This window comes from Cyanistes caeruleus, chromosome 6 (assembly GCF_971803275.1).
Source record: "Cyanistes caeruleus chromosome 6, bCyaCae1.hap1.1, whole genome shotgun sequence".
Lineage (NCBI taxonomy): Eukaryota > Metazoa > Chordata > Aves > Passeriformes > Paridae > Cyanistes > Cyanistes caeruleus.
Genome location: NC_141706.1, coordinates 1,502,710 through 1,519,726, shown reverse-complemented (window position 1 = coordinate 1,519,726; position 17,017 = coordinate 1,502,710). Strand labels below are relative to the sequence as shown.

Sequence of the window (17,017 nt, the reverse complement as noted above, 5' to 3'; positions counted from 1 at the left end):
TTTGCTAGAGACTAACAGCTTGAAGAAGTTAGAGAAGCATTGCCAGGTCTTAAATATTGTATTTCTGTTAGAACAGGAAAAAAAAAACCAACAAAACAACAAAACCACAACCAAAAAGAAAAGAAACCCAAACTTTTCCAGAAGATTTTGCTTTAGACAAACTGAAGCTGTTCTCAAAATTAAATGGGACCATCATCTTGAAAGACAAAAATGAACTTTGTGAGCACATGACACATACCTTACAGCTGGTAATTTCTTCTATTCGTTCTTCAGCTGTCTGACTTGCTTTTTTTCTTACCAGCACATAAACTGCTTTCACTTTAGGACAGGATCTGAGCAGCTTTTCCAAAAGCACTTTTCCCACAAAGCCTGTAGCTCCTGTCAGGAGGATCTTTTTCCCTTCATAGTATTCAGGAATGGAAACCATTGTGACCTTTACAAAAGATAAAAACAAAACGGACATTAAAGAACTTACAGAGTTCTGATTTGTAGAAGATTGAATAATTGTATCTGTGCTGTTTATACCTGAAAGAAATGCTCAACAGATTTTTTTACCTAAAACCAGTACTTGAAGCTGTCTTTTTTCACAACATTCTGAAAGACTCCCACAGGGTCACTAGAGTCATTCCAGATCTTGTAAACTGCCCCTGTTAACAGTGTTTTAAGGACTGAGACACCCACTCAGCCAGGAAAATAGCTCAGCTTCACTCTGGTTTTGCTTCTGTGTGCACAGTCCTTCACCACTCCAAGGGGCTCTCCATGTAAACTAGAGGTCAGATCATTAAAATGTAATCACAAGTGGATTCTGAAAGTCCACTTGTGATTACATTTTATTATGTAAAATCCACTTCTAAACCCACTGACAGAAGACAGGGAGCCAAGCATCCCAGTTGCAGGCCCTGGAATTTTGACTGTGCCAGCAGAGCCCCTGTCAGTGTTAGGATGAGCCCCCCTGACAATTAAATTAAACCAGAGATAAGGTTGTGTTAGATGTTTGGAATGGGATCTGATGGTTTTCCATTAGTTACAAAAACCCCATACAGATCCACAGATAAAGAGTTTTCCAGCTTCTTCATTCATTAAGTCATCTGCGAGGGAAAAAACCCAAACAACAAAGTTGGTAGAATTCTCAACAAACTAAGATTTGAGTTAGCCACAAATACACCTCCTAAGCAAATGAAGGGTAAGGGATTATTACTCAAATTCAGCACAAAGCTAGAAAGTATTTTAGGTTTTGCTGCAGTTAGTAAGATAGCCTTGAGAATCATGATTATTTCCCCTCCCTTCATCAACCTCCTGGAAATGATGCCATTCTTGCTAAGAGAAACTGAAACACTTTTTAAGGACAAATATGGTCTGTCTCACAATAAAGTGGGAACTTGACCTTTAGGATCTCTAGGACTCAATCACAGTGCAGCATCCAGAGCTGCCATTCTTTAAATCAGATATAACAACATCTTTACTGTGACCCTTAACCAGCTTACTTTCATTAGATAAGGATGTGGCATTATGGATACATTTCCACCACATTTTACCAATATTTCTGATTAGAATCCTAAAACTCTTGAGCTGATGTAGTGAATGTCTAATTATAGTCCTCTACAGCAGTTCCACACAAACTGTTATGACCAAAACACTCCCAAAAGGGACCACAGGGAGTCACAGAATGTTCTGAGTTGGAAGGGACCCACAAGGATCACCCAGCTCTCAAGTGAATGGCCCATAAAGGGATTGACCCCACAACCTCGGTGTTATCATGCTCTGACCAACTGAGCTCATCTCAGGTATAAATTCCATAAAGCCATGGTACCAAAAAAAACCCAAAAACAAGCATACAAAAAAACCAACAAAACTGAGAATCTTTAGACACAGATGGAACGTTTCTTAGGCAAATAAGGATTACAACACTGAATACCTTAACAAGGTGAGAACCTTTCTTCACCTGCCACCCAAGAATAAAGGTGTGACTTCTAAATACACTCAGTTCTTTCAAGACAGCAAGATACTGCAAGCAGGGGCTTACCAGGAATGCACAGAATCTATGTTAGAACAGCTAATTTGTCCTTTTTGCCTGAAAAGTAAGTAAATATTTTTGGAACACCTATTTGTCAGGTACCCACCATATCAAAGCAATTGTGCTCTCTTTTTCATGTGCTCATATCTCAACAGTCTCTGAAGAAGTTCCAAATGATTGCTAGAAATGAGTTACTGCCTGCACATGTCCTGGTTTCACAAGTCTGGGTACCAAGTGCTATGTCAGATACTCCAAATCCTTATTTTGACTCCCTTCTCTGAGAAGTGAAGCATCAAACTGATAGTAGGATACAGCAGCGAGTTTAGAGCACTACTGTTTCCACTGACCCCAGTATCCAGAATTATTTCTTTGAAGGTCAAAAGAAAAAGCTATTTACATTAAACCACTTTTAGCACACAGTTAAGGGACTCTGAAAGCACACTCCTGCCATGAAGCATGGAGTGCAAGACACAGCATGCCTATGAATCATTTCTCCCTGTTCAATTAAGATACACGCCTGCTGTCTTCAGCATGGCTCAAAGTCACAGTTCATGCTCTCCAGGTATGTCTTCCCCATAACTTTTGTTTTCCTGGTCTCTGTGCACACCATTCAACTCCCTCCTGAAGATCTGCAAGGTCACCCCCACATACAGGACAGGATTTCAGTTCCTCAAAGAGGGAGGTGGAAACTCACGCAATCGTTACCGCAGCAATTTTGTCACTAAGATTCAGGTTTGTCATGGATCCTACATAACCTTCTTACTCATTTACCTAAACTAGCCATCATTTCTATTTGTTTGAGACTCTAGGAGAGTATCTAACACTAAACATTAACCTGTCCTTCCTTAAAGAAAGGTTGAATTGTGCTTCTGACACAATGCCACAACCTCAGCCTGCAAACCTGCTCCCACAGGCAGAGTCTTTGGCTGCGTCCACACAGGAACCTTGGACAACACCCAGGACCTGGCTATGGTCCAACATCTGTTTCTGAAAGCCAAAGCAAGGAAAAGTTTTGCTGCCAGTGGAAATACCTGTGTTGCTGTAGCCCAGCTTTTTAAGTGACTGCAAAATCTGACAATACTTAGGCTCATGTGATGTAAAGAAAACTGGAACAAAACAGATCAAAGTTTCCTGCCTCAGTCATTTCTGATCATATTCCCTTGTGAAACAGACTGAAATCAGAATACCAGACCAGCAAAACATCGACATCCAGAGCTACAATGAATCAGAATGATGAAATGGGTTCAGTTAAAAAGCCAGGAACTTCCATAAACACTCATATTCACACCTGGGAGGCAGCAACACTTCTATGTTTGCAGGCTAATATTTTATCCCTTTATTTTAAGGATTGAGCAATGCTTCCTTTAAGAAACTTTCAATCCCATTTCTCTTTACCCTGTTCTCCAACAACCAGACTTTGGTAGATCTTATTCATAGCAACTTTCCACACTGAGATTGTCTTCTACTTCCACTACTCTGGAAGATTCCAGCTAGAAAACATAATTGATGTCATTTTTCAGAAGTACACATTGCTGTCATCATTACAGCAACAAACACAGGGATTGTGAGGGAACTGCCTAAAAGCACCAAAATGGATTTAAAGGATAAAAACCATGTCTGGAATCTAGGTGTGAATGACCCAAGTCTGAAACCAGCAGCCTATGCTTTGCTCTGTTAGAAAGAAAAGTTATCTCAAGCACAGGGAAAGAATGTTCCCATTCTCCACCTACCTTTCCCTGCCTTCTCCAAGAATGCATCTCCACATGCCAGCTAGCACAGCACTGCTGGCAACTCCTCATCTCAAACTCAGAAAGATCTTACCTCGCTGCTATATTACTTTAAAAAGTTCTTTGTGGCAGCAAATTACTGAAGAATCACAGAATCACGTGACTGTTAGGATTGGAAGAATTATTTTATATATATTTATATTTTTATATTTATATATATTTATTTTTATATTTATACTATATATATATTTATATTTATATATTTATAATTCTGGTTTAAATAAAACAGTTAAGAAATACACATAGTTCCTATCAGAAATATAGTTTGGTCTCTAACAACTAACAAGCTGGTGCAAAACAAAAATATCTACCTTGCAAGACACCACAGCAAAACCAAATTTAACATTTTAAGGTTGTTAAGTGTCAGCAATCACTTTATCTATCTGTTTTAGAGTACATTTTGTATGTTAACCAGCAATACATATTGTCACCAGCTATCCACTCCTCTGTTAACAGCTACCTCTTCAAACACACACAGAGAACTCCCACCAAACACAGAACTGCCTAATGCCCACTCTGGAATATCTAAAACCCTGTATCACAGACACTTTCTTCAGCTAATAAGCAATAAAGAAATCTGACAGTTGAAAGGCTTAATAAGAGTTCTGTAAAGAATTCTCACTCTGGAACAGAAATGATCAAAATTCCCACATTACCCACAGGTATAAACAGCTTTTGCTAGAGGAATCTTATGTGAAACTGGCACAGAGCAACTGCTGCTGGGATCCTTCTGAATTCACAGCTTCAGGGCTAAGCCCACGGTGACACTTTGTAGATATGCTTGTGTGAAGGGTCCTCTGATAAATCAAGAGTTCATAAACACCTCAGGAAAAAGAAAAAGAAAATCCACCACCAAACCAACACTCCAGGATCCCAGCCAACATTCCCCATCTTGTAAAAAATTCTCGTGTCCAAGGCTGAGCAAGTGCTATTATGGAGCAAACAACAGCAGCTCTGTTTGCCTCCAGAGCTACTGCAGCAATATTTAACTCACAGCTTCAGAGGGCTCTGACTCCCAAAACAAGGACAATTCTGTTCTTAACAGGAAAATGATCAGTTCCCAGATTTGTCCAAACACAGATCAAGACGCTTAAAGATGTGCTTTCCAAGTGCCAGGAAAGCCTGCTGCAGTTCCACTGAATGTTTAAATGCTAAATCCAGCAACTACAGAGTGTGCATGTGTGTCCTTGCCAGAGATTAAATGCTCTGTCTTCTAGTTTTATCACTGACAAACATTAGGTCAACAGCATGCCCCCTCCAAATTCAATCCTATCAAGATTATCGCTCACAGGAAATAGAAAATGTGCATTTCCCAACCTCTCAGACATCAGCAACAAGCCACAAAGTTCTGCAAAAACACAGCCCAACAAATCAATTTTCTCTTTCCCTCTGGCAGCTGGAACCCAGCAGCAGCAGGAGTAAAAAGCAGAAAAAGTAAGGCGCTAGGAGCATTTTGTTTATGTATATTCAGGAGATGAAATTCATCCAGACATCAAATCTGAGAGCATCAAGTATGTTTAAATACCACACACACCTCCCACTGCATCCACACCAGACAAAAATCATTACAGAAGTCCCTCATACAGAGCTCCAATTGCCACATTGCAAGGACATCATCTCAAGCCAAAAAAAATAAATCTCTGGGAACTGGAGAGATTGGAGAGAGACTCAGGCAACAAAGGAAATAATATTTAACTCATCTAAACAAGGTGACTGCCAGGAAGACAAGTCTGGGTCATGTCATATCATATCATCATGTCTCATTTCCACTGGGCCTTGTTTCCACAAAAGTAAATCAATGAATGCTATCAGCAGAATGCCCACATTTTCAAGCACCACAAGGGCCACTGACCTGCCCTCCGTGGCCAATACCCAGCCAGCGTATCTCCAAAGGATACAGTCTGTTTGTCTTTGTGGTCCAAGGTTATACCCATTGGGAAACCTTATCTGTGAAAGATACTGCTTGAAAAGATGAGTAGAGACTGTAAACTGCTTTGGGTGCAAGTTAACCTTAAAGCATACCTATTCCAAACTTCCCAATCACGTGGAAGACTTGGGATTCCTCCCTCAACTGGCAGAAAGACAGGATTATCCATGTTTCAGCATTCTTATCTACTCTCTGCAAGTGCATTTTCTATACTAGCTGTAAACCAGGGACCAAGAAAATGTAACACACCTCCAGGAGCTGGAAAACACACTGGCAGGCTTGGAAACAAATTAAAACAACTAAGTTTTGAAGAATTATCAAAACGGGCCCAGTAATCCAACATCAGCTAGCCAGTCTTTGGCTTGGCCCTGGTAACGTGCCAGACCTCAAGTGTCTCACCACACACTTTCCACACAATAATGGGGATGGATTCAGGGGAATATTGTGTTCTCTACACCTGAAATACAACTTTAAATCTATCTGAAGGACCAGGCCCAAGTCACAACTACAGCATGGATAAATGCCACCAGAAAACCCAAAACTCTGTGGCAAAGCACACGGCAAACTCGTGGCTGACACTCAGTGAATTAAGAGAAATTCTGAAAAATAACAAGGCATTTCAAATTAGTTGAACATCTTCAGGGCTGAAGACTACAAAGAAACTTCCCGACTACCAATGAAGAGATTTGTCCTCTTTAAATCATTTATCTAATGAAACACAATACCAGTTCGAGTAACCAATCTAGTTAGGTTAAAGTTTACATAGCTGAGTGTATAGCTCTATGTACAAAAATAAAGCAGACTTGCTTTTCAAACAGTTCTCCTCACTATTCCTAAGCACTGAAAGCTTGCCCTAGAGTGTGTGCCCCTCAAGCTACATTCCTCCTGGATATATTACCACCTCTGGCAGCACATGCATTCAAGGTAAGGAGCATTATTCAATGTTTTACTGCATATGTTCCATTTAACAGCACATAAATATCAAACTCCAGATTGATACCAGACATGGAAGTAGTCCTGCCACTTTCTTTTAGATGGCAGTGACAAAACCCAAGTACACTCAATTGCTTTGGGAAGAATTGGGACCAAAGAACCCACAGCCACCCAATCACTTGTTAGCAGAATTCAGCCCAACTCACCGACTGCTTCACCCACTTATTTCACCCTTGTGAAATAAAAGACTCTGAAGTGAGGGCTGTGCCCACAATCATGGAGCATTTAAACTCTTTTAATCCTTTAGTCTTACAGAGCAGAGCCTGATTCCAGTGTGGGCAATGCTGAGTTGATCTCAGTAGAACTCTGGCATCAGAGACATTCAGTGCATGTGGTTACACAGACATTTCTCAAATATGTGCTCACACACCTTCCTTCAGCCAAAGTTCTGATTTTACTACAGAGTTCCACTTACTTGTGCTTCTCCTCAGAGGGATTCTTGCCAGATGACTTTGTAATTACTTCTCAGAAAGTAATCTGTTCACAAAGTACGTACTAGGGAAGTCCCTTGCATTTCTGGAACTATGTTTCTCTTACAGACACTCCCTCCTCTGATAATTAATTAAAATGAAGTAAAAGGTTTTTACTATCCCTTTATAATCACATAAAGTTGACGTTTTTTCTAAATTGTTTCCTGTTTGAGCTTAGTCATCAAGTGCACATTGAAGAAAAAAAAAAGAAAAAAGAAAAAAAAAAAGGCTCTTTTGTTATAGTTAAACTCATTCCTCAGAACTGCACAGAAGGCACAGATCAGGTCAAAAAATAAACTATTCCAGGAAAGCATATCCCACATGAGAACATTTACTGTACTCCATCTCCAGTTCACATGAAAACATGTTCAACACATATATAGGGAGATTTTAAACAAGTTCCAGGAAATCAAGAGGCAGGCAGACTCAAGATTTGTTGTACAAAAGCAGAGTTCCAAATAATTTTATCTAATTTAACTGGAAATCTGCATTAGAAATCTCACTTGCACTTATGGTTATGAAAGGATTACAAGATAAAGCCTCACTGTTTATCAGTGTAGTTGCATAAATCATGACTCTTACTTTGCATAAATCATTGCTGTTAACCCTGAGAGGAGAACAGAACCTGTCTGAAGGACACATGTACAACACAATGAGCAGATCAGCACTCACAGCTGACTCTCCATCACTCAGCTGTTATTCACTGCCTTAGGAGAACAGGCCAAAGGCATCACCTCGGTGGGAGCCTGCTGATATCCTGGTTATCACCAGGGAAAGCCTTAGCAGCAGCAGCAGGATTATTGCTCCAGTGGCTACTGTGATACTGTCATTTTGCTGGGAGGGGAAAGCCAAAAATCAAGGAAATGGAAGGGGGTGGAGGAACACACAACATTCAAGTGCTCAGCAGTTTGTCAAGTTTCAGTGATAAGAGATGTTCAGTCTTTAAATTTCACGTTTAACTCCTTAATCTTGGTAATTAAAACTCAGGTTTTCCTTTTTCATATTGATCAGACAAGACAAGGATAACTACCCAAAAACTGCACCTGCAATTATGTTCTGTTCAAACTTCTTACTCACAAAGCAATTACAATTGGAATACTTAATCAAGAACAAAAAGCCCAGCTCTTATTCTTCTCATGTTTTAAATTACATAGAAGGCTTGAATCACATTTTACAATAGACATTACATGATGAATTTGAAGTCCTAGGAATCAACACTCCCAGACTCCTTCCATACTCTCTCAAATCTCTTACAGTTAAAAACGCTATTTTCTCTTCTATTATGCTCCTGCAGGAATTCACAATAATTCTTTTGAAACCTAAGAATTATTCATTTATCTGACAACTGCTCTCCCAAGTTTGAAACATAATCACCTTCTAAAGAAAAACCCACACTGGTTTACCTTTCCTTTCTTCCAATATGTGTGGAACAAACTACCACAAAAAAAAAAAAAGCCCTTTTCCACAATTTTCTTATCTTTAAAAGTGACTTATAGAGATACTCAAAGCAAGCTGTACCAAGAGATTGCCTACCTGTCTTCCAAACAGGATGCTGGCAGCCTCCCTCCTCCTCCTCCTGCTCAGAAGAAGAGCTATTTACTCGGCAGGATGGCAGATACTGATCGTGTAGACGCCAAGAGCTCCAATCTTAATTCCTACTTATGCTAATGGATGTCTTCTTCGGATCTATCAATTACGCCTCTTGCACAAGGAGCTCTACAAATTTACAAACATCACGCTGAACAATGGCAGGGAAAGGCGTGAGGTGATGTGCACACACAGATACCAGCACCTCCTGAAAGCACAGCTTTTGTCACCACACCAAGGGGAGAGGGTGACAGGTTACACCCCTGGGGTCCTCACTGCTGGGGAAAGCTCAACAGAAGAACAGCGCTCACCACAAATCCTGCGCTGGAGATGCTCAGAAGAACAAAAAAAAATAAATCAATAAAATAAAAATGGGAATACCTGGTTTATTCAGATAGACAGGATTTGTTACTACAGTTTGCAGCTTCTGAACTGTGCAAGTGTCGAGGTTAAACAAAGCAGGACCAGAAGATTTATTGCTGCAAGGCTTGGAAGCAGCAGCAGGGAGAAACACCATGATGTGTGTGATGGTACTAACCCTGCCCAGACACCAAATGTTTACATAATGCAAGTCCTCCACACAACCCACCAAACTAGCCAAGCACAAGCTTTTTGCTGATATTGGCTCCTTTTCAGAATTTTTAGCTTGCCACTCAGCAGCTCTGCTTCCTGCAGAGATGTGACAATCAAACTACACTGAACATCCTCAAACACTGAATATTTTGCGACAAATAAACTAACACACACAATTCCTGGCTGAAGAAGCCAACCAAGCCTGCTGTCACCGCAACAATTCATGTCTTCAACAACATCCAGGACCTTCTCAGGCACTCACTTAAACCTTCCAAAGGGCTGTATAATCATTGTTTGTTGCGCATCCCCTTCCAAGCACCGGAAACAACAACCCTTGCGAGGGAACTGGGAGCTCCTCCAAGAGCTAGAACTCAGAAACAGGATGAGGACAGAGAAGGAGATTCAGTTTGCTCTTTCAGGAGCTAAGAGAGGTGGGATGGATGGTTACAGTTTTGCTTCCATGTTAAATTTTATCGACAAGCATCAGCTGCTATAGATGACTAAGATGTGGACAGGCTGGGTTATTCTGGAACTGTAAGGAGAAAAACATTTATCATGTCCAAAATCTATGGCCACACTTAATTTAGAACAACTCCCCCAATGTGCTTTCATTGTTAAAATTGTGTCTAGTAAAGCTTCACTATACCTACAGTTCAGCAATAAAGACCAAATACCCGCAGTAAAAAGTTAAGAGATCTAGATTTGTGATTACTTTATGGCTCTTTATTACCACTTTATCTAGAGGTAAAAAAAAACCCCATAAAATCAATCTTTCCTATCCATCTATAGGTTTATGTTGGGGAAATGGTTTAATTTTAAGGCATCTATAGGTGAGTGGAGGGTGAAAAACAGGGTAGAGAAGCTGAAAGGTGAAGATCCTAGATATCTACCCTGGAACCTAGTATTTAAGTTCCAAATCGCTGAAATAATGGTATCTCAGTTAAGAAGCACAGACATGATACATTAAATGGGGAAGTTGGGCATCAAGAAATTCTGCTGCCGTACAGATGGATGTCACAGATAGTAAAACTCCTACACGCTCCACTTCTTAATTATTACCCAGTTATTAAATATAAAGGAAAAAAAAAAAAAAAAAGTTTAGTTGCTAAAGCCTTGAAATAGGTTAAATGAAATGAAAGGTTTCTATTTCCATGGGATTCAAGCTGGCTTCGATTACAAGCTCGCTCCCAACCGCCGTAGCCCCGCAGCCCGCCACGCTTTCCACTTCACCGGGGCAGCCTTTGGGAGCACCGAGCTCCGTGTCCGCGGGGCACGGGCGGAGGAAGGGCTCTCCCGCTCCTGAGCTCGGAGCCGCGGCGCGGGGCAGTGCCCACGGCCCATCCCGGCTCTCCCCGCACCCTCCCGCTGCCCCGAGCGCCCCCGGGACGCGCGGCCGCCTGTGCGAGCCCGCTCGGGGCTGCCCGCGGGGAGCGGCCGGGCGCTGCCGGCGGGGCCGCGGGGCGCCCAGGGCCGGGCCGCCGCTCGCCGCAGGCCCGCCCGGCGCCGAGGGGATGGCGGGACCCGGGCCCGGGCCCCGCGCCGGCCGGACCGGGGGCTTGCGGCCTCGCTGAGCCCCGCTGAGCATCGACCGCGGCCGCCGCGCTCCGCCGGCCCGGCCGCCCCCGCGACGCGCCCCGGAGCCCTCCATCCTTCCCTCCCGGAAAGGCGCGGCCGCCCCCTCCCCCGAGCACCCCCCCGGCACGTTCCCATCCCCGGGCGCGGCCGGGCGCGGGGTGCCGGTACCTGCTGCGGGCCCCGGCTGTGCCCGCCCGGCGCTCGCCGCCCCGAGGGTCCCGCACGGCGGCCCCGCACGGCCGCTCCCGTTGGCCGCCGCGCGCGCGCTCCCCGCGCGCCCATTGGCCGCTCGCGCCGCCGCTCGCGGGACGGGGGCGGCGCCCATTGGCGGGAGCCCCGGAGGCCCCGCCCACCAGCCCCCCCCACACACCGGCGGCGCGCGGGGGGGCGCGCGCACCCCCCCCGACACACACAAACACTATATATACACATATATATATATATATACACACATATATACACATATACACATATATACACAGAGAGAGAGACAAACACAATATATACACATATATATATACACATATACACACAGAGAGACAAACACAATATATACACATATATACACACATATATACATATATACACATATATACACAGAGAGAGAGACAAACACAATATATACACATATATATATATACACATATACACACAGAGAGACAAACACAATATATACACATATATATACGTGTATACACGTATATACACATATATACAGAGACAAACACAATATATACACATATATACACAGAGAGAGAGACAAACACAATATATACACATATATATACGTGTATACACGTATATACACATATATACAGAGACAAACACAATATATACACATATATATATACACACATACACACAGAGAGACAAACACAATATATACACACATATATATATACATATATACACATATATACACATATATACACATATATACACAGAGAGAGACAAACACAATATATACACATATATATACATGTATACACGTATATACACATATATACAGAGACAAACACAATATATACATATATATGTATACATATATACACAGATATACACACAGAGACAAACAGAATATATACATATATATACACATATATACATATATACAAAGAGAGAGAGACAAACACAATATATACAGATATATATATACAGATATATACAGATATACATATATATACACAGAGACAAACACAATATATATATACACAGATATATACATATATATACATATATACACAGAGACAAACAATATATAGATATACATACACACATACATACATATATACAGCACACACACAAACACAATATATATACAGATATACACATATATACACATATATGCACATATATACAGAGACAAACAATATATACAGATATACATACACACATACATACATATACACATCCACACACACAGAGACAAACACAATATATACATATATATACACACATATATATACATATATACACAGAGACAAACCCAGTACATAGATATATACATATATACACATATATACAGGTATACACACATATACACATATACACACACACACAGAGGCAAACACAATTGATATATATATGCACACATATACACATATACATATGCACACACAACATATACATATATGGATACACACATACATACATATATACATGCATATATACATCTACACACACATATATATGTATGTATACATAAATACACACACAGACACACACATACATACATACACACACATATATACATACATATACACACTCACACTCACACACTGCCTCCCTCACTGTGCAGCCTGTGAGGGGAAGAGTCCCCACAGTGTTCACCTGTTCCCCCGAGTGTCCCTGCAGTGTCCCTGGGTGTCCCAGAGTGTCCCTGAATGTCCCTAAGTATCCCTGAGTGTCCCCCGGGTGTCCCTGCAGTGTCTTTGAGTGTTCCCAGGTGTTCTTGGGTGGCCCAGAGTGTGTCCATGTCCCCAGCAATGGATGCTGCCATCACAGTGTCCCAAAGTGTGTCCATGTCCCCTGGATGTCCCTGGGTGTCCCAGAGTGTGTCCATGTCCCCTGTGTGTCCCAGAGTGTCCCCAGGTGTCCCTGGATGTCCCCAGGTGTCCCAGAGTGTGTCTGTGTCCCCAGCACTGGATGCTGCCATCACAGTGTCCCAGAGCGTCCCCAGGTGTCCCAGGATGTGTCCATGTCCCCTGGGTGTCCCACAGTGTCCCTGAGTGTCCCTGGATGTCCCCAGGTGTCCTAGAGTGTGTCCATGTCCCCTGGGTGTCCCAGAGTGTCCCCAGATGTCCCAGAGTATGTCCATGTCCCCAGCACTGGATGCTGCCAACACAGTGTCCCTGGGTGTCCCAGAGTGTCCCCAGGTGTCCCTGAGTGTCCCTGGGTGTCCCTGAGTGTCCCAGAGTGTGTCCATGTCTCCTGGATGTCCCTTGGTGTCCCAGAGTGTCCCTGAGTATGTCTGTGTCCCCAGCACTGGATGCTGCCATCACAGTGTCCCAGAGTGTCCCAGAGTGTCCCCAGGTGTCCCAGGATGTGTCCATGTCCCCTGGATGTCCCAGAGTGTCCATGAGTGTCCCCTGGATGTCCCCAGGTGTCCCAGAGTGTGTCCATGTCCCCTGGGTGTCCCAGAGTGTCCCAGAGTGTCCTCAGGTGTCCCAGGATGTGTCCATGTCCCCTGGATGTCCCCAGGTGTCTCAAAGTGTGTCCATGTCCCTTGGGTGTCCCAGAGTGTCCCAGAGTGTCCCTGGATGTCCCCAGGTGTCCCTGGATGTCCCCAGGTGTCCCAAAGTGTGTCCATGTCCCCTGGATGTCCCTGGGTGTCCCAGAGTGTGTCCATGTCCCCTGAGTGTCCCAGAGTGTCCCAGAGTGCCTCCTGGATGTCCCTGGGTGTCCCAGAGTGTCCCTGGATGTCCCCAGGTGTCCCAGAGTGTGTCCATGTCCCCTGGATGTCCCTAAGTGTCCCCTGGATGTCCCCTGGACGTCCCCAGGTGCCCATGTCCCCAGCACTGGATGCTGCCATCACAGTGTCCCTGGATGTCCCCTGGATGTCCCCAGGTGTCCCAGAGTGTCCCTGGATGTCCCCAGGTGTCCATGTCCCCAGCACTGGATGCTGCCATCACAGTGTCCCAGAGTGTCCCAGAGTGTCCCTGGATGTCCCCAGGTGTCCATGTCCCCAGCACTGGATGCTGCCATCACAGTGTCCCAGAGTGTCCCCTGGATGTCCCCTGGATGTCCCCAGGTGCCCATGTCCCCAGCACTGGATGCTGCCACCACAAACCAGTTCTGCTCCAGCCCATCTCCAGCGCTCCAAGCTCTGGCCCAAGCCCCCGAGCACGGAGCCGCGGGGCCACGGCAGCAGCAAACACTCCTTTGATTCTCTGGAAGAGCCCCCAAGGCTGGCAGAGCCCTTTGAGACGGCCAGGGCCCACCGTGGCCCCGGTCTGGGGACAGTGGGATGGCACAGACACCGTGTTCCCGTGCCAAAATCACCGCTTTGCCTCACCCCTGTTACCAAACCGAGCAACGTGATGGCCTCTGCTGCAGGGCCCCGATGCCACCGTGTGCCATCGCTTTCACAACCGCAAATTGCACAGCTGGACGTGCAGCAGCTGAACAAAAAAAAAAGAGGAGAGGCATTTAAAAGTTAGGAAACACCCTATATAAACTGGTGCAACCTGTACTATCCAGATGGCTGTACAAATAAGGAATTATATGGGAATTGTTGTAAGCACGCTCTTGGCTTGTGCAAGGGCAGGTTGGTTTTTCAGAGTGGTTTGTGCTCAGGCCATGAGAATGGGAGCTCTGCTCAGATCCTCCACAGCAGCTCAACCATTATTTTATTTTTAGGTGTGTGTTCCCATGATTTATTCACTCCATAGTGGTTACACCTGGTACCCAGGTGCCCCTCAACAGAGTGTTGGAATAATTCTATTAGTTTATTATTATTAATATTAGTTATTTAATACTTATTTTATTAGTTTATTGTTATTAATATTAGTTATTTAATACTTATTTTATTAGTTTATTGTTATTAATATTAGTTATTTAATAATTATTTGATTAGTTTATTATTAGTTGGCATTATTTTATTAATAATCAGTTATTGACATAACTGTAAATTCCTCATCATCACTGTCTAGAGGACAGCTTTCACAGGCTGTCCCTTGGAAAACAGCTGCTCACTGAAGCCAGGACATCATCCAATCATTCATATAGCAAAACCAACCCAGGCACGCAAAGATTTGAGTGCCAATCTCCCACCCTCCTACTGAAAAGTTTTAACATTTTATTTTTTTACCAAGGGTTCCTTTTCTGTTGCACTGAAACCCTCACATGTGGTAGGCAGCCCTGCAGACTGTGGGACGAGGCTTTTCCATTCCACATTCCCAGGAAAAGAAGAGTCTGCTGCAGCACAGACACAGAATTGTAGCCAGCACACACGAACTCACAAGAAAAAATTACATTTTTAAAAATCCCTAGCTGGTGTATGCAAATTGAAACTTCTCAGATGACTACAGCAGTTAAATTTAGGTACATTTTTCAGAAGTGGCTCAGTAAAATGTGTCTGTGACACCAAACAGAAGCCATGGGGAATATCCCAGCAATATTTTAGTGTGGGAAAAACAGCGTCATTTGGCCAGTCTGGTTTTTGGAAACAGCTAAAAAATGTTTTTAGTTTTAAAAACTTAAAGCTTGTCTCTAATAAATATCATATCCTCTGAGCATTGTAGTCCATTAAAGATAAATTATAGTGCACTGACAGTGGATTAACTGATGTTCTCAGTATAAATGGTCAATAATAATAATAATAATAAAGAAAAAAAATATATTTTTTTTTCAGGATTACTCTTTTAAAGTCACAATTAATTTATCCCTCCTAAATTATTTACCACCAGGAAAACTTCATGGCGACATAGTATTGTGATGCATTTGCATTTTAATGCAGTAACATACGGTTACTTCTCAAAGAACCCACCAAACTGGGTATCCAAGGCAGCATGGTGAATTTTTCATTGCAGGAACGAGAAGATATCAACACCAGCGTGGCCTAGTCTGGGAATGCTGAATAAATTATTAAAAAAAACCAAACCCAACCCAACCCCATCTGAAACTCTATTACCCAGCACAGAGATAGCGTGACACGAGGTTGTGGGAATCTAAGGGTAAAGAACTGCGAGTGCTTGCCAGGCAAAACCTTGGTTTGTTCCCCGTGAGGGTGAGAGAAACACCTGAATGCTCACTATCAGGGGGAAAATAAAAGAGATTCGGATCCTACCTTTACATTGATCCACTTCTCTAAGCAATACTTAATTAACTGACTTCATTCACAGGAACCTTTTAGAGCTTTCCACACTGCTTGGTTCCGTCTCTAATTTGAAGCAAGGCCAACAGCTGTAACAATTTTGTGTCCTTTATTGACCAGCTGGTGGAAAAGTTGAATTTTTCACCGCCTGCCTGGACAAGGTTCCCCAATGTTCTTGTTTTGGGGACTGAGAGAGGTGTCAGCAGTGGGCAGAAGTGTGAGAGGAGGACTCAAGCCACCAGGAACCAGCAGGAGCTACAGCCGTGCTGCAGGAGCAAACCTTGTGCATCACTGTCTCATTTAGGACTTTTGGGTTAGGTCCTTTTTCCCCTTGAACTGAAGATTGACGAGAGGGAGGCAGTTTTCTCTTGTTCGGTCTCAGTTGTTTATTCTTCTCTTATCAGCATTACAGGGTACAAGGAGCTGAGTGCACTAAGATAGAAAAGGGTAAAATGGATAACAAAGATCCTCTTCAAGGTCTTTTATATGTCCATTTACCCAATTAACAGATGCCAACTCAATTATTTTTCTTAATGACCCAATGACCCAACACCTGAGTGCTGCACTGTGGCATTTTCTATCCAATCACTCATTGCTACCCAAAAACCTCCAGGAGAAGAAGATGAAGAAGAAAGAAGAAGGACAAGAGACAACACCCTAAATCCTCCACCTTGTCTCCTGTTCTCTAAACTACCTTAAACTCTAAACCTCAACCCATTCACCCAGTGACTCAAGAAACTTTCTAATCTACACACTTACACTTTTCCTATCTAACTC

At 43.2% G+C, this 17,017-nt stretch overlaps 1 protein-coding gene across 7 annotated transcripts in view; it reads right to left on the bottom strand.

Moving 5' to 3' along the window:
• FAR1 (fatty acyl-CoA reductase 1) overlaps positions 1-11,209 on the bottom strand; it is a 33,886-nt gene extending 22,677 nt beyond the window's left edge. Inside the window, exons 1-3 of one of the 7 annotated variants that reach the window (XM_086893789.1) lie at positions 11,095-11,209; positions 8,725-8,907; positions 239-433 (exon numbers count right to left, since the gene is read on the bottom strand). In XM_086893789.1, coding sequence (XP_086749915.1) covers positions 239-427 — 189 coding nt within the window. In that variant the 5' untranslated portion in view covers positions 428-433; positions 8,725-8,907; positions 11,095-11,209. Of the gene's footprint in view, positions 1-238; positions 434-8,724; positions 9,103-9,159; positions 9,884-11,094 lie in introns of those variants that run through there. The other 6 variants (XM_086893790.1, XM_086893792.1, XM_086893791.1 and 3 more) reach the window with 6 other exon arrangements.
• Positions 11,210-17,017: the final 5,808 nt, after the last annotated feature.